Below are 26,007 nucleotides of genomic sequence, written 5' to 3' on the forward strand. Positions count from 1 at the left end.
TTACAATCCCTAGATAATTGGATTTGCAAAATGTGATGTTTATTTTATTCTCTCTGCCACTTCAGTCTTTCTAATTTATTGCACAAGGGTTGTGTGTGTGTTTGTGATGAATAAATATACACGCAATAATATATATTACTGTATTAAATCAGAAAAATAGCTTCAGTAAACCTGCCATAACTGAAGAGTATGGCAATGTGCTTTCATTCATAGTGTTTGAATGAATCGATGAGAAAGAAGAGAATAGATAATAAACAAGTTGAACAGTTAAATATTCTTATCTCCCCTCTAAAATTATTTTGTGCTTGTAATCCCAGCTACTCAGGAGGCTGAGGCAGGAGAATTGCCTGAACCCAGGACGCGGAGGTTGCGGTGAGCCGAGATCGCGCCGTTGCGGTGAGCCGAGATCGCGCCATTGCACTCCAGCCTGGGTAGCAAGAGTGATATTCCATCTCAAAAAAAAAAAAAAAAAAAAAAAAATTATTTTGTACCACGTATATGTATTCTTAAACTCATGTAGGTGACCTGGGGCTCAGTTTTCTAGTTTCTCATCTAATTGAGTATAAGCAACATTCATTGAGTATTTTGTGTACCACTCTCCTCAGATATCAGTGGCACAAAAAATCAAGGACATGCTCTTTTCCCTTAAAAAGGTTACTGTTATGAACCAAACTGTGTCTTCTCAAAATTCATTTGCTGAAGTCCCAAATTCCATATCTCAGAATGAAATTATATTTGAAGAGGGCATTTGTTCTTCAAAGAGGTAAAATGAGGTCAGTAGGGTGGACCTCAATTAAATGTAACTGGTGTCATTATAAGAGGAAAGAAGACACTGACACACATAGAGGAAAGACCATGTGAGACACATGGAGAACATGACCATCTGTACACTAAGAGGAGAGGCCCTCTTGACGTTTGACCTTGAACTTCTAGCTTCCAGAACCGTGAGAAAATAAATTCTTGCTGTTGAAGCCACTCAGTCTGCAGCACTTTGTTAAGGCAGTCCTGGGAAAGTAATTCAGTTTATAGTCTAATCAAAAATACAAACAAGCAAATCAACAACCAAATTAATATGGTAAGTCAAATAGAGATACATCTAGGATTACATCAGTGCAAGAAGGAGAGGTGAGGATTATCTAACTTTAATAAACCAATTTACGTTATTTGAAAAGAATGTAAAGCAATAAGGTTCAGAAGTCTATTTATAATCAAATCAATATTTTGTACAACAAATGTCCGTTGAAAACTTCTATGAAAGTTACCATACTGGCACCATTGTATATGTTTCTAGTTTACTCCATGCTCACACCTGAACAGATGGGTGTGACTGGAAGGAATCCCACAATCACACTAACCAGTCTCATTTTAAATTCATCACTACTAATCTCAGGTATGTTCTTTCTTTTCCCCAGGTATGTTCTTAATAGTAACAAAAAACTGCTATGTTTCTCTAGTATGTTTACTTTCCCACTTTCCCCAAAAAACCGATTTTGCATCTTCTTTCTAGAGTCTTAAGGTAGAAGGCAATGTTATTGCCTCAGACTTCTAAAATCTCCTTTCCCATCATCACTATTAGCTGATGACCTTGATTCCTCTTTTACTTTTTATGTAGGAAAGGGAACCAAAAAGACATACAACATAGAGAAAATGAATAGCAAAATGGCACTAATAAATCCTACTTTCTCAGTAGGTTACATTAAACTAAATATGTCACACACTCCAGCTAAAAGAGAGAGGGGCAGGGTAGATAAAATTATAATCTAACTTTAAGTTGTCTACAAGAGACACAGTTTTAAAAAAAGATACAAATATGTTACCAGTAAAAGTATAGAAAAATATATTATGCAAATAGTAACCAAAAAAGAGTTAGAATGACTGTACAACATCAGAAAAAATCGGTATTAAGACAAAAAATACTAGAGACAGAGTCTACATTTTATCATGATAAAAAGTTAAATCCATCAAGAAAATATGAGTTATAAACATGTATTTACCTAACAGAACAACAAAATAAGTGAAATAAAAACTGGCAGAATAGAAGGGAGTAATATATGTAATTCAGTAGTAATAGTTAGAAACTTCAACACTCCACTTTAATTAATGGATATAATTGATGACTGATCAGAAAAAAAAAAAAATTAGAAATATTGAACAACACTAAATACCAAGTAGACTTTAACAGATATCTATAGAACATTTCACTCAGCAACAGCAGAATACAGCAGAATAGGTATTCTTCTGAAGTGTACATAGAACATTCTCCAGGATAGACCATATGTTAAGGCATAAAACAAGTTTCAATAAATTTAAAAGAACTGAAATGATACAAAGTATGCTCTCTGACCAGAATGGAATGAAATTAGAAATCAATAACAGAAGAAAATTTGGGCAACTCATAAATATGTAGAAATAAAAAACACACTCTTTAAACAACTAATGGATCAGAAAAGAAATCACAAGGGAAACTAGAAAATACTTTGAGCTGAATGAAAATGATATACCAAAACTTATTGAATGCAGCTAAAGCAGTGCTTAGAGGGAAATTGATAGCTGGCAAAGTCTGCATTTAGAAGGAAGAACAATCTCAAATCAATAACATTGCCTTCTACCTTAAGACTCTAGAAAAAAATCAAAACTAAATCCAAAATATGGAAGGAATACAAGAGCAAAGATTACAGCAGAAATGAATGAAATTGAAAATTTTAAAAAACCAGTGAAACTGGCCAGGCATGGTGGCTCACACCTGTAATCTCAGCACTTTGGGAGGCCGAGGAGGGCGGATCGTGAGGTTAAGAGTTTGAAACCAGCCTGGTTAATATGGTGAAACCCTGTCTCTACTAAAAACACAAAAATTAGCCCGGCGTGGTAGTGCATGCCTGTAGTCCCAGCTACTGAGGAAGCTGAGGCAGAAGAATTACTTGAACCCAAGAGGCAGAGGTTGTAGTGAGCCAACATCATGCCACTACACTCCAGCCTGAGCAACAGAGTGAGACTCTGTCTCAAAAAAATAAATAAATAAATAAATAAATAAATAAATCAATGAAACTACAAGTTGGTTCCTTGGAAAGGTCATTAGCTAAACTACCAAGAAAAAAAAAAAAAGACTTGAGATTACTAAAAATAACACTAAGGTGTCTCACAGTTTTTATTTCTTTGTTTTTGTTTTTGTTTTTTGAGACCGAGTCTCACGCTATTGCCCAGGCTGGAATGTAGTGGCGGGATCTCAGCTTACTGCAGCCTCTGCCTTCCAGGGGCAACAGATTCTCCTGCCTCAGCCTCCCAAATAGCTGTGACCACAGGTACACACCACCATGCCCAGCTAACTTTTGTATTATTAGTAGAGATGGGGTTTCACCATGTTGCCCAAGCTGATCTCGTACTCCTGGCCTCAAGTGATCCACTCGTCTCAGCCTCTCAAAGTGCTGGGATTAGAGGCGTGAGCCACTATGCCCAGCCACTGTCTCACAGTTTCTGTGTCTTGAGTCTATGGGTTAGCTGAGTCCCCTGCTCAGAATCTCACCAGGCTGAAATCATGGTGTCAGCTGAGCTGCAGTTATTTAGAGATCCAGATCTTCTTCCAGTCTCACTCAGGTTGTTGCACAAATTCAGGTCCTTGTAGCTCTAGGACTGACATCCTTATAGGCCGTCCCCACCTTAGACAGTTCACAGCATAATTGGTTTCTTCCCCAGGGCCAGCAGTAGAGCCTCTGATGTTGCTTTTTAACCTCTTTTAAGGTCTCACCTGATTAGGTCAGGCCCATCCAGGATCATCTGTTTTTTTATTAACTCAGTATCCACTGATTAGGGGATGTAATTGTTTTTCAGTTTTTGCTTTTTTTTTTTTTTTTTTTTTTGAGGTGGAGTCTCACTCTGTTGCCCATGCTGGAGTGCAGTGGTGCAATCTCGGCTCACTGCAACCTCTGCCTCCTAGGTTCAAGCAATTCTCCTGCCTCAGCCTCCCGAGGAACTGGGACTACAGACATGTGCCCAGCTAATTTTTTGTATTTTTAGATTTTTAGTAGAGACGGGGTTTCACTATTTCGGCCATTCTGGTCTCGAACTCCTGATCTCAGGGGATCCACCCACCTCCACCTCCCAAAGTGCTGGGATTGCAGGTGTGAGCCACTGCACCCAGCATAGGGGGATGTAATTGTATCTGTACAATCCATTTTGGGATTTAGAGTTATTTAATCACAGGAGTGATACCCTATCTTGGTCACAGGTTCTACCCACTCTCATGGAGAGGGTCTTTACTCAAATATCAGAGTGTTCCTGGTCACCTATTTAAATTCTCTCATTTCATCACCATTACCCACATATACCGTCTTCCTGTCTGCCCTCCCTGCTTTATTTTTCTTCTCAGCCTTTAATATCTAACATGCCATGTATTTTATTTATTTATCTTGTTGTCTCCCTGTCCTACTTTAGCTTATAAGTTCCATGCAAGCAGGGTTTTTTTTTTTTTTTTGACTTTTTCTAGATTTCCTATTTCTAGAATAGTACTTAGCACATATTGCATTTAGTAAATTTTTGTTCAATTGCTAGATGAACTTTTAAATATTTTTAGAATACATATTAGTGTTGCCAAATTGAAATTATATCTCATTTGTCTTATTATTGAATTACGTTTATCTTGCTTTGCAAGATTTTATAATAATCTCAATAAAAAGAATTGACTATAATTGTCTTCAGTAGACTTTTAAAAAGTTGTCAATTAACGTCACCTCCTTAGAACTTGTTCTCTTTATTCACTATTATGTTTAAACTCATTTTACCTGCGCATTCATTTTTGAGAAGCAAGTCATTTGTGCTTTTCAAATATAAAACTATAGGTGGCCTCACAACCCTTTAAATGTAGTATGTTAAAGGACTACAAATTAAAGATAATATTCAATGAAAGAATTATTTTTTTAATGTTCCAAATTGGGAAGTTTGGGTATAATCCACTGGAAATGAAGAATTAAGAGTGACAAAATATAGTGTTTCCAAATTTTAGGAAGGATTGTTAATATCTGCAGTTTTGAGTATTCCAAGACGATAGTCACCGTGTGTTTGATTCTCTTTTACTCCCTTCCTGCTTGTGTTTGTGTATGTGTTTGTGAATGTATATATATGCAGTTTTTCCCAATTATCTTGTTTCTATTTCACTTTGTTCCTGTGGCTGCGTTGTTCTTTTGCCCTTTGCTCATGCCAGGCTCTCCCTTTATGTAGACAAATACAAAATATAAAAGTGTTTTGTACATTTGTATTAGTGTATCTAACTAAGTAGAATATCGGATTCCATTTTTATTCTTGAGCATGTCAGTTGTTTTTTATAGCATCGGGAGACTTTTGTTACTGACTTCTGTTGATGCAGTAATTTTTGGTCTAATAAAATCTGTTTTGTTTGGGCTTCGAAAAATTCCAGTTTTACAGTTAGTTTGTCGTCCATATGATCTTAGAAAAGTTGACTGATTTCTCTGATGTTTCCTTGATCTTTATGTATATGGAAAAGTTAATTTCTATCACTGGGGTTATTATGACAATTAAATAACAAAGGGAAGCAAAAAATAAGCATCGGATTTTGAAGCTAAATCCCAGTTAGGTTGTGCCTGTTGAAATCTGCAGTTCCTTTCACCTTTGTGTTTGTAAGCTTTTCTTTCTCTCTGAACTCTTGCTTAGCATCCTTTCCTACCTTTTCTTTCCTTCCCCCACCTGACCCCCTTTTTGGGATAGGTCTCACAGAAGATAAACAGGGTGAAAAGTTTCATGCTATAGCTCTTCTCTCTCCAATCAAATGCTTTAAGTCCCTCTTTTCCCTACATTTGTCAGTTATCATGTACTTAGTAAGGCCTCACAGGACATCGAGTACTAGCCAAGAGATAGCTGAATACTTAATTCCACTCTGCAATTATCCAAGCCTGTCATTCCTGGTCACAAACGGAAACTCAATCCTACGTGGAAAAAGAACTTCTTTAGTGCTAATCCTGTGTTAATGAATTTGTTAAAATAGTCTTTGCTGACACAGAGAGGAGAACACTTTGCTATATGTAAGAGATTTATTTCATTGTTTGATCTATGCATAATTTCAAGGGCATTGGTGGGGAAAGATGTTCTTTCAGGATAGCCAAGAAGTATCAAGTTAGGCCAGTAGTTGCCCTGAGCATGCTTGTTTAAGAAAGGAGATCTGACAGGAGTAAGAGTCATTTTCAACTTGTTTTTTAAAGGTGCAGAGGGAATTTCTTTACTGTCTGACATTCCTTTTGCTGTTTGAAAGGAACTAATGAAATATTTTAAAGTCATCCTTTTAATGGATGATAGTTTTAGCATATGTATTTATAGTGAACTATATATCACAGTAAGTTTTTTAAAAGATTTTCAAGGATATGTGAAATATAAGATAATCTTATAAATTACAAAAGGGGAAAAAGAATGAAATTCATGGGTGGACTTGTGAAAAATGAAGCTAACATTGAGACTGGACAGTACTCCAGTAATGACCTGCCCACTTGCCTCTGGTTAGACTGTAAATTTGGCTTTTGGCCTTCTAGCAGTCTACCAAAAATGAAAAGTAGTTTTGCAATTTGCAGTAAGATAAAAATAAGACTATTGCTAGCTGGGCGCGGTGGCTGACGCCTGTAATCCCAGCACTTCGAGAGGCCAAGGTGGGCAAATCACGAGGTCAGGAGTTTGAGACAAGCCTGGCCAACATGGTGAAACCCCGTCTCTACTAAAAATACAAAAAATTAGCTGGGCGTGGTGGCGCACACCTGTAATCTCAGCTACTCGGGAGGCTGAGGCAGGAGAATCACTTGAACCTGGGAGGTGGAGGTTGCAGTGAGCCGAGATCATACCACTGCACTCCAGCCTGAGCAACAGAGTGAGATTCCATCTCAAAAAAAAAAAAAGACTATTGCTGAGAAAAAGCATAACAGTTCTTGCTACAAAAATCAGAGAAGAATTTTTCTGAATGAGTCAATGTGAAAATAATGCTGAGTGATCTAACAAACAACACTCCAGCAACAACCTGCAGGAAGAGCAAGGGTGAATTTCATAGAGCTCTGTCCTGTAACAACTGTCAGTACAAGCTGATGTATCACAAGAAGCACCCTTCATAAAAGGAATAATCCTGTGGGGTGCAGCAGGCCCAATATGCTGTGATTCACAGAACCCAGTTTTCTGTTGAGCTGACTTGAACTCAACACATATTTTAGAAAATCTGGCAAATGGAATGTATTTTCCTTGATCAGTTATTCTTAAATGTCTTTTTTTTTCTCAGATGAACTTAGTCAAATATTTGATAGCACCAATAGACATGTTCCAGGAGCAGAGCTTTTCATTTTGTTCCAGGTACATACCAACACTTATGCTTTAACAGAATGCAGTTTGAAGTTGGATTGACTTCTTTGAAAATTGGGAAGCCAAATAAGAATAGTGGCCTCAAGAGTCCTCCAGCCTTATGAATGAGCTAAAGATGGGCCCTAGTGAAAAACTCACCCTAGTAAATGGTTTTGAATCTGTTTCAATGTGCAGCCAGATAGTAGCATGAAACCCCAAAGCTCTACCATACCCTGTGTTATGGTCGCAGTAAATTGAGTCTGGAAGATTTTTCATGCATGTATAAATTATCCACCTGGCAGAAAAGCGCAGGTCACTCATCAAACTTTGTCTGGCTTTGAGCAATGTGACTCCTGGTTTATCTTTGCTGATATACTACTTGCCAAATATACACTGAGAAAATTAGATGAATGAAATTGTTGCATAGGATTGTTATTAGTCAGTTAAAAATGGCAGCCCACTTACCAAATGTAAGATACTCGATTACAGAATAGGTCATCGATAGCCCTTTCTTTTCTGGCAGAAATTAATAAACACAAAGGCATTCCTTATTAGTCATAACAAAAGTATGGTACCCTAAAGTTTTAAAAATAATAATAGTAAACTGCTTATCTCAAACACTTTGTGTGTCCAAAAAATGTGATTAAACTAAAGCTCTTGAAAGGAGAAGCTTATACAGAATTATCTGGGTGGGCCCCCAATGCAACCACATGTACCCTTATAAGAGAGAGCCTCAGGAACACTAGGGACAGATGCATAGATGAGAAGACATATATAAAAGAGGCAGTGTGACCCTGGAGGTAGAGAATGGAGTGATGTGGTCATGAGTCAAGGAATGCCTGAATCCACGGGAACCTAGGAGAGGAAAGGAAAGAATTCTCTCCTAGGGCCTTTGAAGGGAGCACCACCCTGCTGAAACCTTGATTTCAGACTTTGATCTTCCAGAATTGTGAGGAAGTAAATTTTTGTTGTTTTGCTAAGGTTGTGGCAATTTTTTATGGCAATCCTAAGAAAATAATACACCCCATGGATTTATATTGTAATTATTCTTGTACTAGGATTAAGTTTTGCATTCTTGTTGGATATTTTCTGCTTAAAACTTTATTTAAAATTATCTCTTATTGTTCAATTGAATAAATCCACTTTATCTACAAAAAAAAAAAGAGAGAGAGAATGGTATGTACTAGCTTATACAAAGTGGCATCATGTTATAAATAAGAAACAAGTTAACAAAAAGTGGGGGAAGAAAATACCCTCTTATACGCCACATAAAAAATTTCTTTTCTCCTTTTGTGACTCTTGCAGAATTAGGTACTGATTCTGAGTAAACATCAATATGTTGACAAAGAATTTACAGTGGGAGATAGTTATTGAATAGCAAGGTTTATGTTACTGTCAGAAGTTTAAAAATGCTGTGATTTTGTGATACACATTGCTGTGTCTTCTCCTGTTTATAATCTGCCTAGAAGTCTGGTGTCTGATGCTTACTAATAATTACCATATGGTCGCCTAGGGCTGATAAGTGATGTTAATGAGGTCAAAGGCAGAATATCAGTTGACTAGAGTGGCATACTAGAAATTAGGAAATTCAGCTTCTGGCCTTGGCTCAGTCAGTGATTTTATATTTGTCATATCTTTTGAACATTCTGTATCTTGGCTTCTCTATCTGTTAAACTGAATTCATAATAACTGTCCTGGTCTATCGCACAGGAATGTTGCATGGACAAATTAGATAAGTGTAAAAGTGCCTTGGAGGTAAAGCCTCTCTATGAATATAAATTAGTGTGATATAGCTACTGAAAAGTATGTTGCAGAGGCTAGAATGGTTAGTCTCTGCAGGCTTCATGACTAGATAAGGATTCATAATGGATTTCTGCCCAGCAAACCAAGCCCATCTTATCAGTTCATGACCATATAGTATTTAATGGGGGGAACAAACTCTTGTTACAAACATTTGTTACCTTGATATAAATGTGTGTTAAAAATCAGTCATGTTGGGGAAGGGGGAGAGGGAAGTTGGCACACAGTGAGTATAAAATTTCAGTTACGCAAGATGAATCAGTTCTAGAGATCTGCTGTACAACATTGTGTCCATCGCTAACAATATATTACATTGTACTCTTAAAATTCTGTTAAGTGGCCAGGCGAGGTGGCTCACTGCGAGTAATCCCAGCACTTTGGGAAGCTGAGGCAGGCAGATCACAAGATCAAGAGATTGAGACCATCCTGGCCAACATGGTGAAACCTCATCTCTACTAAAAATACAAAAAATTATCTGGGCGTGGTGGCACGCACCTGTAGTCCCAGCTGCTCGGGAGGCTGAGGCAGGAGAATCACTTGCACCTGAGGCGGAGGTAGCAGTGAGCCAAGATCACGCCACTGCACTCCAGCCTGGGTGATAGAGCGAGACTTCGTCTCAAAAAAAAAAAAAAAAATCTGTTAAGTGAGTGGATTTTGTTTTAAGGGTTCTTACCACAATAAGATTAAATTTTTGAAAACAGTCATATTTGAATGAAACAAAACCTTTCCTAGTAGTTTCAGACAATCCATAATATCTAGTTTACAGTTTCTGTAGACATTTTGGAGGGTAAGGATTTGATGTGTTTAGTAAAGTTGAGAAATAAGTATATGAAACAATGTGTGGGGAAGAGAAATGGTCTCAGGTAATAATTATTACTATTTTTAGCACTTCGACTTACCAAATTGAAATTTTTGTTTGTTTCTTTTATAGAAGTATCAAAGTCTCTTCTCTACCTAAACCATATTTTCTTTTCTGGTTGTTTCATGTTCTGTCACAGTCACAGTTAACATCCTCATTCTCAATCCTTCTCATGATGCAGACAGATTGGTTCATTTAAGGTCAATGAAACATATCATCAAAGTCCCTTAAGACAGAAAAAGGGGTGGGGAGTACCCTTTCTTGAAGGAAACCCTTAAGTACTCCTCTCCCCTTTTCTCTTCACATAAATGCAGAGTCCCAATGTGAATTTACAACACCCAACACCCATGAGTTCAGTCCTTAAGGAGGAAAACTGAGCAAGTGTTTAATTGACTGGACAGTGCATAAAAGAGGTTCTATCCAGGCTAACTCTGGAAACTTTTATTCTCAAACTTAGTTGACTTCATTTTCTTCTGTCAGAGGACCATTCTTAGTGGCGCTGGGGAAATCTTGGCACCCGGAAGAATTTAACTGCGCTCACTGCAAAAATACAATGGCCTACATTGGATTTGTAGAGGAAAAAGGAGCCCTATATTGTGAGCTTTGTTATGAGAAATTCTTCGCTCCTGAGTGTGGTAGATGCCAAAGGAAGATCCTTGGAGTAAGTATTGGAAATGTTTTGTTTTTTTTTTTCCTTACTGAGTTTTAAAGTAGAATGATTTTTTGATATGAAACTTTTCTATCATTTTAACTTTTTATTTTCTTCTTGCTTTATGCCCTCTCTGCTTTTATCACTATTTATTATTGTAAAGCAAAACTAAATAGAGCTCTGTGGAAATATATCGGACTCATGGGGTTAGGTTGTCTTTGGTTTTGTCTCACTGAGTGCTGACTTGTCTGGTGAAAGTCTAGCCACTGTGGGGGAAAAATAATTTACTGTGGGTGTGCTTCCTCAACAGGACCCTGTTTGCTCAGGAATGAAGAGGTCACATGGGACCACACACAGCTGAGTTCTCAGAACTGACACCTTCACTGTTTTAAATTAAATTCCATAGCTTTTATAAGGGCAGTATTTCCCCACTTGTCAGAGTTCAAGCACAGGACACTGATTTCATGAAATATATAAAACATGAGGTTTATAAATGATATATTTTTCTTGAATACATACAATGTTTAAAAATATAACCTCAGTTTTATGAGGGTGCACATGTGATGGAAAAATAGTTTTTTTTCCTTTTTTTGCAAAAAAGGAATAATTTAGGAATCAGATACAGTATATAATAAATAATGATGAACACATGAATTTCTTGCTCTGGAATACCTAGTTTGCAATTATAAAGTAAGAGTCAGGCATACTTTATGGGAGATGAGGAGCTGGAATTTGATTTCAGAAGAAGCCAAAATATGTGGCTTCACACAAAAGTTGGAAATGGCCCTACTGAACTCGAATACACTCTCCATGTGAAAATATGATAATGAAACTCTAATTCTTATTAATTGAGAGAATAGTTAGTATGCATTATTGTGTAGTCTTAATATATCTCTTAGGATATCCTTAAAGGTGTCTAAAACTTAGAAGACACTTAAAATTATAAATATGCCACCTGAAATATTTCTAGATTATTAATTTGTGTAGTATGTTGGGAACAAAGAAGTGGAATGGTTCAGACTGTACCGTCCCAAATAATAACACATAATTAATGGAATATTCATTAAGACTGTTTTAGCATATCAGTATGTTCTATGAATGCTAGAATAATAAAACAAAGTGAAGTTAGTTTCTTAGAACCAAATAAAGTTCTAAGAAATGGAAATCTCATACTTATATTGCTTTGGAGATGAACCAGAACTTCGATAGCTTGTGTAGATGGTGTTTTAGTTATTTGATTACCTGTTAAAGAAAGATTTGTCTCAAGAATGGAAAGAGTTTAAGTCTTTAATCCATATGGAGTTAATTATAGTGTAAGGTCTCAGGAAGAGGTCCAGTTTCTGCTTTCTGCACACTGTTAGCCAGTTTTCCCAACATCATTTATTAAACAGGGAATCCTTTCCCCATTGCTTATTTTTGTCAGGTTTGTCAAAGATCAGATGGTTGTAGATGTGTGGCATTGCATCGAAGGCCTCTGTTCTGTTCCATTGGTCTATATCTCTGTTTTGGTACTAGTCCCATGCTGTTTCGATTACTGTAGCTTTGTAGTATAGTTTGAAATCAGGTAGTGTGATGCCTCCAGCTTTGTTCTTTTTGCTTAGGATTGTCTTGGCTATGCAGGCTTTCTTTTGGTTCCATATGAAGTTTAAGGTGGTTTTTTCCAGTTCTGTGAAGAAGGTCATTGGTAACTTGATGGAGATAGTAAAACCTAACACCATAAAAACCCTAGAAGAAAACCTAGGCAAAACCATTCAGGCCATAGGCATAGGCTCATGACTAAAACACCAAAAGTATTGGCAACAAAAGTCAAAATAGACAAATGGGACCTAATGAAATGCCAGAGCTTCTGTACAGCATAAGAAACAATCATTAGAATGAACCAGCAACCAACAGAATGGGAAAAAATTTTTGCAATCTACCCATCTGGCAAAGGGCTAATATCCAGCATCTACAAAGAACTAAAACAGATTTACAAGAAAAAAGCAAACAAACCCATCCAAAAGTGGGAGAAGGGTATAAACAGACATTTTCAAAAGAAGTCATATATGAGGCCAACAATCATGTGAAAAAATGCTCGTCATCACTGATTATTAGAAAAATGCAAATCAAAACCACATTGAGATACCACCTCACGCCAGTTAGAATGGCAGTCATTAAAAAATCTGGAGACAACAGATGCTGGAGAGGATATGGAGAAATAGAAACACTTTAACACTGTTGGTGGGAGTGTAAATTAGTTCAACCATTGTGGAAGACAGTGTGGCACTTCCTCAAGGATCTAACAATAGAAATTCCATTTGACACAGCAATCCCATTACTGGGTATATACCCAAAGGATTATAAATCATTCTATTACAAAGATACATACACATGTATGTTCATAGCGGCACTGTTTACAATAGCAAAGACCTGGAACCAACCCAAATGCCCATCGACGATAGACTAGACAAGGATAATGTGGCACATATACACCATGGAATACCATGCAGCCATAAAAAATGATGAGTTCTTGTCCTTCATAGGGACATGGATGGATCTGGAAACCATCATTCTCAGCAAAGTGACAAAAGAACAGAAAATCAAACAGCGCATGTTCTCACTCATAGGCGGGTGTTGAACAACGAGAACACATGGACACAGGGAGGGGAGCATCACACAGTGGGGTCTCTTGGGTGGGGGCCAAGGGAGGGACAATGAGGTTGTCGGGAGGTCGGGGAGAGATAACAGGGAGAAATGCCAGATGTAGGTGACGGGGGGATGGAGGCAGCAAACCACATTGCCATGTGTGTACCTATGCAACAATCCTGTATGATCTGCAAATGAACCCCAGAACCTAAAGTACAATTAAAAAAAAAAAAGAATGGAAAGGGAAGAATACTCTGGAAACCTTGGGAGATGGTTTGATTCAATGTACATCTTCTATATATGTTCATCGTGATTTTTTTGCATCTAAATATCTGTTTCTTCCCATTATCCTTCAGTAGTGAACTATAAAATTGTCTATTGCTAATAATTCTATGTCTATATCTATCTCTGTGTATATATATATGCACATATATATACATATGTACACACATGCATACATATATACATATAATGTGTGTGTGTATGTATATGTATTTCTTTTTCTTTTTGAAATGAAGTCTCGCTCTGTCCTCCAGGCTGGAGTGCAGTGGCATGATCTCAGCTTACTGCAACCTCTGCCTCCTAGGTTCAAGTGATTCTCCTGCCTCAGATTACAGGCACGCACCACCATGCCCAGCTAATTTTTTTGTATTTTTAGTAGAGACGGCATTTCACCATGTTGGTCAGGCTGGTCTCAATCTCCTGATCTTGTGATCTACCTGACTCTGCCTCCCAAAGTGCTGGGATTACAGGCGTGAGCCACCGCCCCTGGCTCTTTCTTTTTTATAAAAGAAAACAGTTCACTCAAGAACAATAAAACAAAAATATGTAAAGAATAAATTTAAATGACGTAAATATTTACTAATCACAGATAATTACTGTTAACCTTATGGTGTGTTTTCTTCCAGTTTGCTCTTTATAAGTAATTCATTTACAAAATTGTAACCATGCTTTATGTATAACATTCTCTTTTTTTGTGATAAATATTATAGGAAGAGTATTAATTATTCATCAAAAAATATTTTAATGCCTCCATCTTTCTCTCAATCCATAGAAATGATTTTTTGTAAAACCAGCTCCCCAGAACCTCTTTACTCATTAATATCTGGCCCAAAACTTTGTAGCTTGGTATATTTAACCATTGGGCCATTGTTGACTAGAATCCATGCTTTATGGTCCAAGTTTTAGATACTCATTTGAGTCTGTGCTTTAGGGCTGTCATAACTAATTTATGAAAGCCTAAACACTTGTTAAACTGATTGGATTACACTGATTATATTATTGCTTCTAAAATGCACCAAAGTATAGGTTTGTTTTAATTTTTAAATGCTTCCTCTTTCCTTCAGAACTTTTGCAGATAATACCATAAAACCTTTGTAAGTTAATTTTTCCTGGCACCCTTTGAGAGGAAGCAGAAAGTTTTGTAGTAAGCACTTATGAAATATGCTTACTTTATTCACTGTGTATATAATGTATAAATAACATAGTAGTCATTATTTAAGTTTATTGATTGGCATTTGTAAAGAACACGCATCTAAACATGCATCAGTTTAGATGATTTGTGAGTCTGTTCTTATGTATCCTGTTACTTTGAGGGAAAGCTCAAGACAAAAATGAAGTATGTGTGCCTACTTTGGATTAGCTTTACAGGGATTTACCAGTACAGATATTAGAATAAACATTTATGTATTTATTGTCTTCTTTTTTAACATCCAATTACCTTTCTGTAACAGGAAGTCATCAATGCGTTGAAACAAACTTGGCATGTTTCCTGTTTCGTGTGTGTAGCCTGTGGAAAGCCCATTCGGAACAATGTTTTTCACTTGGAGGATGGTGAACCCTACTGTGAGACTGGTAAGATCAGGGAGCCATTTGTTTCTTGAATTTTGAATAAAGGTAAAACATTAACCCATATATGACTATAAAGTTCAAAAAAAATGTTAGGCAAAGTCACTTTCTTAATTATTTTGGGAGCATTTAATATTACTCTAAACATACAGAAAAAAACTATGTAGATTTTTTTTCTTTTGAGATGGAGTCTCGCTCATGTTGCCCAGGCTGGAGTGCAATGGTGCGATCTCAGCTCACTGCAGCCTCTGCCTTCCAGGTTCAAGCAATTCTTCTGCCTCAGCCTCCCAAGTAGCTGGGATTACAGGCATGCACCACCGTGCCCAACTAATTTTGTATTTTTAGTAGAGACAGGGTTTCATCATGTTGGCCAGGCTGGTCTCGAACTCCTGACCTCAGGTGATCCACCTGCTTCAGCCTCCCAAAGTACCAGGATTACAGGCATGACCCACCGTGCCTGGCCTTATGTAGAATTTTTAATGTGACTTTGTCAAAATAGATATTCCCAACTTTATTATAATAATTGAAAATGTAAGCATTACTTAGTAGGAAAAATATTTTGCTTGAATTCCCAATAATTCATGGATATAAATTCTACCAAATCTTGTACCTTAAGGCCACTTCTTATAGTCCAGTAGTGAATTTTGAGTGGTTGTAAACATCAGAAATGTTCCACTTTAGAATATGATATTGATTTGCACTTTAAGGCAACTGTCTTGAAAATAAACTTGAAATCCTTTGATACTTTTACTGAATGAGAAGGTAATCCTGACTTGGATTGTTCCCGTGGTAAAATGGTTTTTAATAAACTAGACTATAAGGACCTATCTACTACATTTGTCTTATCACATAAACTCAGAACATTTCCTTTTCCTTCCCAAAGTCTGTACATGAACTTTCGTAAGATTTATTTATTAATATATCCCTTACTTAGATATTACTACCACATACACGTTTCAAAATATAAAACATTTTTCCCTTATCATGCCTTCACTCACTACACCACATTTTCACTACTGAGTTTTATTCTACCTTGAAATTGAAAGTGCTGTGCTAGAAGAAGGGGATATTCCAGAATAGTGGAGTTAAAGGAGCAGTCAGCTTCTGAATTGAAGCTGTATCATTATTCAGCCGTTCTTTGCCCACTCAATATTCTCTTATTTTCATCTTCCTTTTAGCTCCTTAGTTTGAACCAACCTGAGTATATTCTAGACTGTCTCCCAGGAACCCCAGAAATTCCAGTGAAATTCCCCATGGGCTGTTTTGGGACAAGTTGGCCACAAGCTGCCTTCCTCGATTCAACAAGAATACTTAATATTTTGTAATTCTACTTAATTTTTCTGAAGAAAGAACTGGGGTTTTTTGTATGTTTTGTTTTTAGTTTGATTTGTTTGTTTTAGCAGCTTTGGAAAACATTTTGACTAACTGGCAGGTAGCCCCTATCTAGCCAAAACACATAAAACTATGTAGCCTTAATACCGTATTTAATGTATTTGAAGTCATATTTTAAAAACCAAATAATTGCTTATAGAAGAGGAAAAATGTTATTGAATATTTATATAAATGTCACATCTAATCAACTTGGTCTGTTTTTGTTCTTTTTTTTCTTTTAACCCCCAAACCATTTCTGAACCCAGTCTCCTTCATCTCAATAAATAATCCCACCGTCCACTAGCTAAAAACATTCAGACCATGTTGGATTCTGCTTTTTCCCTTGTTCTTTCCTTATCCTATCTAAATAGTAAATCCTGGCAGTTCTACCTCCATTGTATATCATATTCATTTATTTCTCTACATTTTAACTGTCACTCAATCTAACTTGCTTTCACCCTTTGTCTGGTCATTGTAATTAGCACCTAAATGGTATCGCCCCTCCCATTCCTTCCAGCCTCCAAAATAGCAGGCACAGAGCAGCTATAGTAATATTTTTTTAAAATGTGAATTAGATCAGGCTTAAACCCCTTAGTGGCTTCCACTAGAAAAAAAATTACACTTCTCTTTGGTTTTTTTTTTTTTTGAGATAGAGTCTCACTCTGCCACCCAGGCCGGAGTGCAGTGGCCTGATCTCGGCTCCCTGCAGCCTCCACCTCCCGGGTTCAGGCAGTTCTCCTGCCTCACCTCCTGAGTAGCTGGGATTACAGGTGCCTGCCAGCATGCCCAGCTAATATTTTTGTCTTTTTAGTAGAGACAGGATTTCACCATGTTGGCCAGGATATTGTAGAACTCCTGACCTCAAGTGATTCGCCTGCCTCGGCCTCCAAAAGTGCTAGGATTACAGGCGTAAGCCACCATGCCCCATCAAATTACACTTCTTACTAGGGCTTGTTTTGCCATCCTCATCTCTTCCCACCTTACCTTCTGTCACCAGATTCTACCCATACCCAGCCCCTTGGCGTTTTCTGAACATGCTGAGATCCTTCCTTCCTCCGGACTTTTGTGCTTAACTGTTTCTTCTAACTGTAATGTTCTTCATCAGCTTTTCTGTGGCAATTTCTCCTTATTCTTCACATTTTGTTGCAACTATTATATCTTCAGAGAGGCCTTTTCTAATTTTCCTAAATAGCTTAGTGCCCCCCCAATTATTTTATATTAAATTACTGTTTTCTTTTTTTATGGTACTTATGATAATCTGAAATTACTTATTTCTTAAATTCAATAAATCATGACATCCTCTTTCCAATGAGAATATGAGCCCCAGGAGGAAAGCAGCCTCCACTGTCTTCTTCATCCCTGTAGCCCTGTGGCGCCTTGAACAATGCCTGGCACACAGTAGACTGCATGGATCTATGCTGAGCAAATGGTGCGAAGGAATACTAAAGATTGACAGTTGCTAAGAAAGGTGAATTGAGTTGCAAATTATAGCCCGCCTTCCTCTCCAGCTGAGGTTGGACTGTCAATGTCAAAGGCCAAAGGGTGAACCATGAGTCAACACAGTAGTGAGAGGAGCTGCTTAAAAGAAAATTAGGGCAACCAGCCTGGCCAACACGGTGAAACCCTGTCTCTACTAAAAATACAAAAATAATTAACCAGGCATGTTGATGGGCTCCTCTCCTGTAGTCCCAGCTACTCAGGAGGGTGAGGCAGGAGAATCGCTTGAACCCGGGAGGCAGAGGTTGCTGTAAGCCAAGATCGAACCACTACACTTCAGCCTGGGCGACAGAGCGAGACTCTGTCTCAAAAAAAAAAAGAAAGAAAATTAGGGCCAGACACAGTGACTCAAAGCCTTTAATCCTAGCTCTTTGGGAGGCTAAGGCAGGATTATCACTTGAGGCTATGAGTTCAAAACCAGCACGGGCAGCCTACCAAGACCCTGTCTCTTCATAAAAAATTTTTTTTAATTAGCTGGGCATGGTGATATGTGTCTGTAGGCTCAGCTACTCAGGAGATGGTGACAGGAGGATGGCTTGAGCCTGGTAGGTAGAGGATGCAGTGAACTATTATTACACCACTGCACTCCAGCCTGGGTGACAGATCAAGACTGTCTCTCTAATGAAAAAAAAAAAAAAGAAAGAAAGAAAATTCTAATTTAGTAATAGAGAAACATCTTCTCAAAACTGCTTTCTTCAGAAGGAAATCCTGTTAGTATTCTTGTAACTGTAGTCTATGTCAAGTAAATGGTCTTTTCTGGGCAAGGGTTATTCAACATGAAGTTACAAAATTGAAAGGAAAATACAACAAAATAAATTGTGGCTAATATTGTTGTGATACAGTCTAACTAGAAATTCAGTCATAGCACTTATTCATGCAAGTTTCCTGTAACATTTCTTTTTCTTTCTTGACCAAGTCAGATACACTATAAAATTTGCCAATATCAGACATTTGTTCCAGGTCTCTGTCCATTAGTCTCACTATTGCTAGTTATTAGAAGTCCTTTGTATTTCTTCAGAACAGTTATTTCTACTGATAACTGGTCACAAAACAGTTCTTCTCCTTTTTTTTTTTTCCTCCTCCTGAGACAAAGTCTCACCCTGTCACCCAGGCTGTAATGCAGTGGTGCGATCTTGGCTTACTTCAGCCTCCCTCTACTGGGTTCAAGCAATTCTTCTGCCTCAGCCTCCTGAGTAGCTGAGACTATAGGTGCGTGCCACGACGCCCAGTTAATTTTTGTATTTTAGTAGAGACAGGGTTTCGCCATGTTTGCCTGGATGCTCTTGATCTCTTTACCTCATGATCCACCTGCCTCAGCCTCCCAAAGTGCTGGGATTACAGGCGTGAGTCACTGTGCCCAGCCAGAACAGTTCTTCTTTATACGTATTTAGGCAATTAAGTAGTTGGAGAGAAGTGAGAAGTATTACATGGAAAATTATAATCAAGAATGTTAGGTTGCATAAATAATATTTACCAAGGGAATCCTGAAACATGCTAAACATATCTTTGAAGCCAAACGTTATGCCATCTCCTGAAATGTTTCAAATTCCTAATATCTTTATCTTTAGCATCTCATTTAATCCTGATTTTGTTGCTGCCTTCTAGGAACGATCATTCTACAACTTCATTGTGTTTAAGTTATGTCTCTCTGCCCTGCCTCAATACAGATTATTATGCCCTCTTTGGAACTATATGCCATGGATGTGAATTTCCCATAGAAGCTGGTGACATGTTCCTGGAAGCTCTGGGCTACACCTGGCATGACACTTGCTTTGTATGCTCAGTAAGTAAAGTCTTACTTCCTAATTAAAGGGGTATAGTACGGCCAATTCTAGCTTTAGTATTTAATGGAAAAAGCAGCTCTTATATCTTTCAGTCCATCGAACCTAAAAAATATATATTTTTACTTTTTTGTAAATTTTAAAAGTTGTTTATTACATTTTTTGGCATTTTTGAAATTATTTGGCAAACAGTGGGATCCTTAGTCCTTAGAGAAAATATAATTTTAATATATTTTTGTCTATAAGAAGAAGCCATGTATTTTTTAAAACAGTAAGATTCCTTTACTTAAAAAAAAAGAAAAAAACCTCTGTTACTAGACTGTTTTTTGTAGTTTTTGGAAATGTTAGGTACTTCTTAAAATACAAATAAACAATTATAAAAATCTATTATTGAATTAACACTAGGAATAAACTATATGTTGATTCATTTCTTTTCTCAGCAGTAGCTCCTGGATATTCTTTTCTTTTTGAGACTATAGTCTAATAAACATGTAAGGTAAAGTATTTGCCTATTCATTTGATATTTTAATATTTTTGGTTTTATGTTTAATGATTAGGATAGATTCAGAGATTAAAATATATAGTTTTTAAATGTAGGAAGTAAATATCCATTAAACATGCCTCTGTTCAGGTGTTTGATTTTTGAAAATTAGATTTAACATAGCTATAGTTTTCAATACCCATTGTACAAAGGGAGCAAAAGTAGTATTAATTGAAGCCTAATGATTTCCCCAAACATTACCATTGAACTCATGTTTACCTCATCCATCTCTTAGACTTCATAAAGTCTATAAAAAGCAAAAGTTTTATCAGATTTACCTTTTCTTTAATAAAGCTGTTCATGAGCATTTTAGTTAACAAAGGCAGTAGGAAGAACAGGAAGCTATACATGTAGATAGTCAACTGACTGTATAATCCTGCAGCAGCCAGATGTTGACCTGGGTCTTTATATAAGAAACTAACTAAAAAGAGGTCTCAGCTTGAACACAAGGCACCCCTTAAAAAAAAGTTCTCAGGTATTCTGTGCCTGTGTATTTGGGGGCAAGCTAATGTTGGGCTTGGGAAGGTTTGGTAAAGCAAATGAGTCATGTTTTGGTTCTCTACAACACGAAGCAAAATTAAGACGTTGTTTAGAATTTGGGGAGATACATTATATTTAATGGGCCCTCTTTCTATATTAAATTTTAAGTTAGGGATAAATCTTCCCTCTGGATAAAGAAAAGTGATGGTCAGTGCTTTCTATAAAGTAGAATACATTCTAGGAAAAAGCCATTTTTCATTGTTTTTGAAAGATTATATCTAATGTCATAGTAATCGTGAAATATTAGGGAGTCTAACATAACCAACTAAAGTGTTTTGTCATATTATCCATTGGGGAAACATCACTTTCTCCTTCTCCAGCATACTTGATAAAATCCTTTTAATATTCTCTTAAATAATGCATAATATCCTTTTAATAATATCCTCTTATATAATGCTTCTTTTTCAGGTGTGTTGTGAAAGTTTGGAAGGTCAGACCTTTTTCTCCAAGAAGGACAAGCCACTGTGTAAGAAACATGCTCATTCTGTGAATTTTTGAAAGTCAACAGTTGAGGAGAAGAGAAGAAATCTGAAGAGAAAAAGGAAAATTAAAATTACTAATTAATTTTTAGATTCAATATTTATATGGAGTTTCGAAAAATCATAGTGGCCCTGAAGGAATAAATTCCAGCTTTAAAAACCAAGTCTGAGGAAATACTTGGCTTCATATAAAGTAAAGAGACAGTTTGGCATTTATTATTACTTTTTCCTGTATTTTATGCCCATAAAATAACTTTTATAAAAACCAATTTCCTGATGGACTATTAAATTCATCTTAGAATAAATTAGTGAAGAATTAAATTTTAGAATAAATAATCCTATCTGAAATAATTATACCTTCTTTCCTTGTTAGGTAGTTACAAGAAAATCTGCAAAAGGCAATGAAAATGCCTTTAATTTTATCAATAAGAGAATCATTTTTAAAAAAACTAATACTTATCTTTAAAATAGTAAGTAGGATTTTAAACAGAGAATTTTATCAGCAGTAGGTGTCAGTTTTTTTAAATTGCTTGTAGGCCAGGTGTAGTGGCTCATACCTGTAATCCCAGCACTTTGGGAGGCCAAGGCGGGCAGATCACCTGAGGTTAAGAGTTCAAAACCAGCCTGGCCAACATGGTGAAACCCCATCTCTACTAAAAATACAAAAATTAGCCAGACACAGTGGCATGTGCCTGTAGTCCCAGCTACTTGGGAGGCTGAGGCACGAGAATTGCTTGAACCTGAGAGGCGGAGGTTGCAGTGAGCTGAGATCGTGCCACTGCACTTCAGCCTGGGTGACAGAGGAAGACTCTCTCGCAAAAAAAAAAAAATTTTCTTGTGTATTATTTTTGCCTTACAGTGGATCATTCTAGTAGTAGGAAAGGGCAATGAGATTTTTTAAATCAAAATGTGTCATGCCAGTAAGAGATGTTGTATTCTTTTCTCATTTCTTCCCCACCCAAAAAATAAGCTACCATATAGCTTATAAGTCTCAAATTTTTGCCTTTTACTAAAATGTGACTTTCTTTCATTGTGTATGCTTCATCACTTATATTAGGCAAATTCCATTTTTTCTCTTCCTGATGCTAAGGCAAAGATTTAATTAAATAATTTTGGCCTCTAACAGCTTTCTCTCTCTTTAAAGAGAATAAATAGGAAAGAATGTGGCTGGGAACTGTAGTGAATCAGACGATTGTACCCCCTAGTTTTTTCATTCCCCCCTTCTCAAATAATAAATCAGTTAAATCAGTTTCTGAGTTCTGCCACTGGCTGATGAAGAGTTGAGAGCTCTCTTTGCAGAATAATCTTTTTGTTTCATTTTTTTTCTTCTACCTTTAGAAATTAAAAGATTGGCTTGAGGATGTGATGAAATTGAGACTTATTGTGGTTTTCTCTCAATAATAAGTGAACCAATTTTACATGTGATCACAAAGTTTGGAAAGCTTTTATTCACAGAGGTTTGGTAGTGTTGGGAGGGGAGTTTAAGTATTCAGATTGGCCTGTTATTTGATTTCCTCCTTTGGGAAAAGAATTAAGTAGCTACCACATGGAGACAGGGAAACAATTGTGGTAAAACTGTGGATCCTGTTGCTATTTGCCCAGTGAGAAAACAGATTTTGGTATTTGATTTGGTTTTTCTCTTTGCTTCCAGAATGGATGAAAGACCATGAACCCCCTAAGTTATAATTTAAATTTGTTTGAGGCAAGGTGCTTTTATAGTTGAGACAGAGCCCTAGGTCCTTCCTGCCCCATCACTCACTCACGACATCACTTCCATTGTGTGCATGTTTGTTATAGAGGAGGTTTTAGGCTACAATATTTGTTTAACCTCCCTAAGAACTTTCAAGGCATCTGTCCTGAAAGCTGTTAATTTATGGTCTAGCAGATTTATATTATATGCAGATAATAATTAACTGGGGATAAAAGAATGGCAAGGGGTGACACAAAGTAGCAAACGGAATACTTCTCCAATAGCAACCCCAAGCTACCTCCTCACCCTGCATCTTGCAGGGAGGCAGGAGATTTCTTTTGAAACAACGTGCTGGAACTGAATTCTGCATTATTTATCGTTGCTGCTGAAACCACCTGTAAAAGACTTGCTGGCTAATGTGCATTGTCATATAATGTACACGTCACATCTTTACAGTCTTTTACATTATGGCATACAAAATAAGTTGATGGTTTTGTTTGGTGTGATTATTTTTTTTTTTTTAGTTTTGCCTTCATAGGTTATATGTCAAGATAGTATTTGATAAGTCTATGGCATTTAGATGTTTTCTTCAGAGAATTTTATTTGACCCAGATTTCTTATAACATTATCTTACATTAAGGATATCATTTTTGTTAGACCTTTCTTTCTGCATATTATTCATGAAGCATAATATTGCATTTCTCCAGATTTGCTTCCTGAAAGGGTAGTGTTGCTTCCTAATGTATCATTTTTGTCTTTGTGCTTTGTCCATCTCTTCCATGGCGAAGCTTTATATCTGTTCCTAAAACAGTTAATCCTGTGAAATAAATATTGAACATAATCCAGAAGAATCTCTGTATTTCCAGTGGGGAATGCCATATTTAATTCACCAGCAGTCATCCTTTAATAACTGGCAGAGCACTTTATTCTTCTGGTGAGCTCCCTGAATATTTATTTTTCTGATTATAAATTTTCTATGTCAGTAGCATTTTTTATCATTACTTCTTCACTATAGAGCATTTACTTTTAGTTTCTCTAGATGTATATTTTGGAATGATGTACTTGGCATAACATAGATGAAAATCATAATGCCTGACTAAAAATTCCTTGGATTTATTTCCCATTAAAAAATTTCTGAGGCCGGGCACGGTGGCTCACCCCTATAATCCCGGCACTTTGGGAGGCCGAGACGGGTGGATCACGAGGTCAAGAGATCGAGACCATCCTGGTTAACAAGGTGAAACCCCGTCTCTACTAAAAATACAAAAATTAGCTGGGCATGGTGGCGCGTGCCTGTAATCCCAGCTACTCAGGAGGCTGAGGCAGGAGAATTGCTTGAACCCAGGAGGCGGAGGTTGCGATGAGCCGAGATCGTGCCATTGCACTCCAGCCTGGATAACAAGAGCGAAACTCCGTCTCAAAAAAAAAAAAAAAATTCTGGTGATAAGTTCAGATTTATAATCTTTCTCTGGACTTAACATGGACTGAATGTTGCCTGCTGAAGTAGCAATCTAAAAAGTAGCCCCTGCTTATGCTTCTACAGTTGGCCCTCCGTGTCGCATCTGTGATTCAATCAACTGTGGGTCAAAAATATTTGGGGGAAAAAAATGAATGGTTGTGCCTTTACTGAACATGTACAAACTTTTTTTGTCATTAATTATTAAACAACATAGTGTAACAGCTATTTACACAGCATTTACATTGTATTAATTATTATAGGTAGTCTGGAGATGATTTAAAGTATATGGTAGGATGTGCGTAGGTTATTTGGCAATTCCTTCACCATTTTATATAAGGGACTTGAACATCATGGACTTTGGTATCCTAGGGGGTCCTTGGAACCAGTGGCCCAGAGGGGTACCATGGGATAACTGTAGTATCATGTTTATTTCTTATTAGTTAAGATTATGAATCTAAAACTAGAACCTAATCATTTGGTCACGGTGTAAAAACAAATGGAAATAGCAGTTCAAACCTTCAAAATATTAATGTAGCACTATGTTTAAAATAATCTACAACAAAAATGTGCCATTTTCAAGCAGTACAATATCAGGAGCCCTTTTATATAAAATAATTTCTTCTTTACCCCTGTTCAAGTGTGAACCTAGTATTCTGTTAATATTTGTGTGGTATTTGGAGTTTAGTCATACCTATTGAAGGGAGAGCCTTCTCAGACATAAAGCAAGGGAAACATACTGAATAGTTTTACCCAAATTTGATCTGTCTTCCATTTGTCCCCCTAATTTCCCAAATGTTTAAAGGTATTGGATTTGAATTCTCAATGTATAATTTGGCTTATCTGTTCATCTCTATCTTCTGTCTCTTTAGGTTTGTATATATCTGCTGTTTTGCTTTTGGATACATTTTCTAATTGAAAGTCACATGAGAAATATAATCAGTATAGTAATTCCATAATGTGCACATACTCAATAAATAAATGACTGCATTGTTGTAAATGAGCTCTTCTGGTTTGTTGTTGTTGTTGTTGTTGTTGATGGGTGGTAAGTGTTTTCCATCAAATCATCATGGGAAAATAAATCAAGTTCCATATTCATAGGTTAGGACTGGATGTAATAATTCTCAGAAGAATCCTTCTAGTATGATATTTGCTTATCAAAATGTCTCAAACAAAATATTTGAAAATGCTATCACATTTATTATACTTCTCTCCATTTTTATGCTGTGCATGTAGAATGTACCCAATGTTTGTGAATTAATAGATAAGTTTTAATGTCTTTTTAAAATATTTATTGCTGAAATGATGTATTGGAACAGCCTGTCATATCAAACATTATATTAGAACATAAATCATCATCCACATTTCCACATTTTGCATTAGATATTGGGATGCTTAACTCATCCCGATCTCATTAACTTACTGTTCCATAACTAGGTAGGCTCACCTCTTTCTCATTTGTTTATTTGTTTGAGTAAGATTTTTTTCCCAACCGTATAAAGTTAAGACAAATGTTTCTGTTGCACGCTGTATGTTGGGAATAAAAGAGAAATT

General features: G+C 36.7%; 1 protein-coding gene across 9 annotated transcripts in view; it reads left to right on the forward strand.

Moving 5' to 3' along the window:
• PDLIM5 (PDZ and LIM domain 5) overlaps nt 1-25,456 on the forward strand; it is a 220,485-nt gene extending 195,029 nt beyond the window's left edge. For all 9 annotated transcript variants that reach the window (XM_012437702.3, XM_012437695.3, XM_064369296.1 and 6 more), the window contains 4 exons: nt 10,457-10,637; nt 14,984-15,104; nt 19,634-19,749; nt 21,237-25,456. In XM_012437702.3, coding sequence (XP_012293125.3) covers nt 10,457-10,637; nt 14,984-15,104; nt 19,634-19,749; nt 21,237-21,326 — 508 coding nt within the window. In that variant the 3' untranslated portion in view covers nt 21,327-25,456. The remainder of the gene's footprint in view (nt 1-10,456; nt 10,638-14,983; nt 15,105-19,633; nt 19,750-21,236) is intronic.
• Nucleotides 25,457-26,007: the final 551 nt, after the last annotated feature.

This window comes from Aotus nancymaae, unplaced genomic scaffold (assembly GCF_030222135.1).
Source record: "Aotus nancymaae isolate 86718 unplaced genomic scaffold, 86718_ANA_hifiasm-v0.15.2.pri h1tg000006l, whole genome shotgun sequence".
NCBI classification, from domain to species: Eukaryota; Metazoa; Chordata; class Mammalia; order Primates; family Aotidae; genus Aotus; species Aotus nancymaae.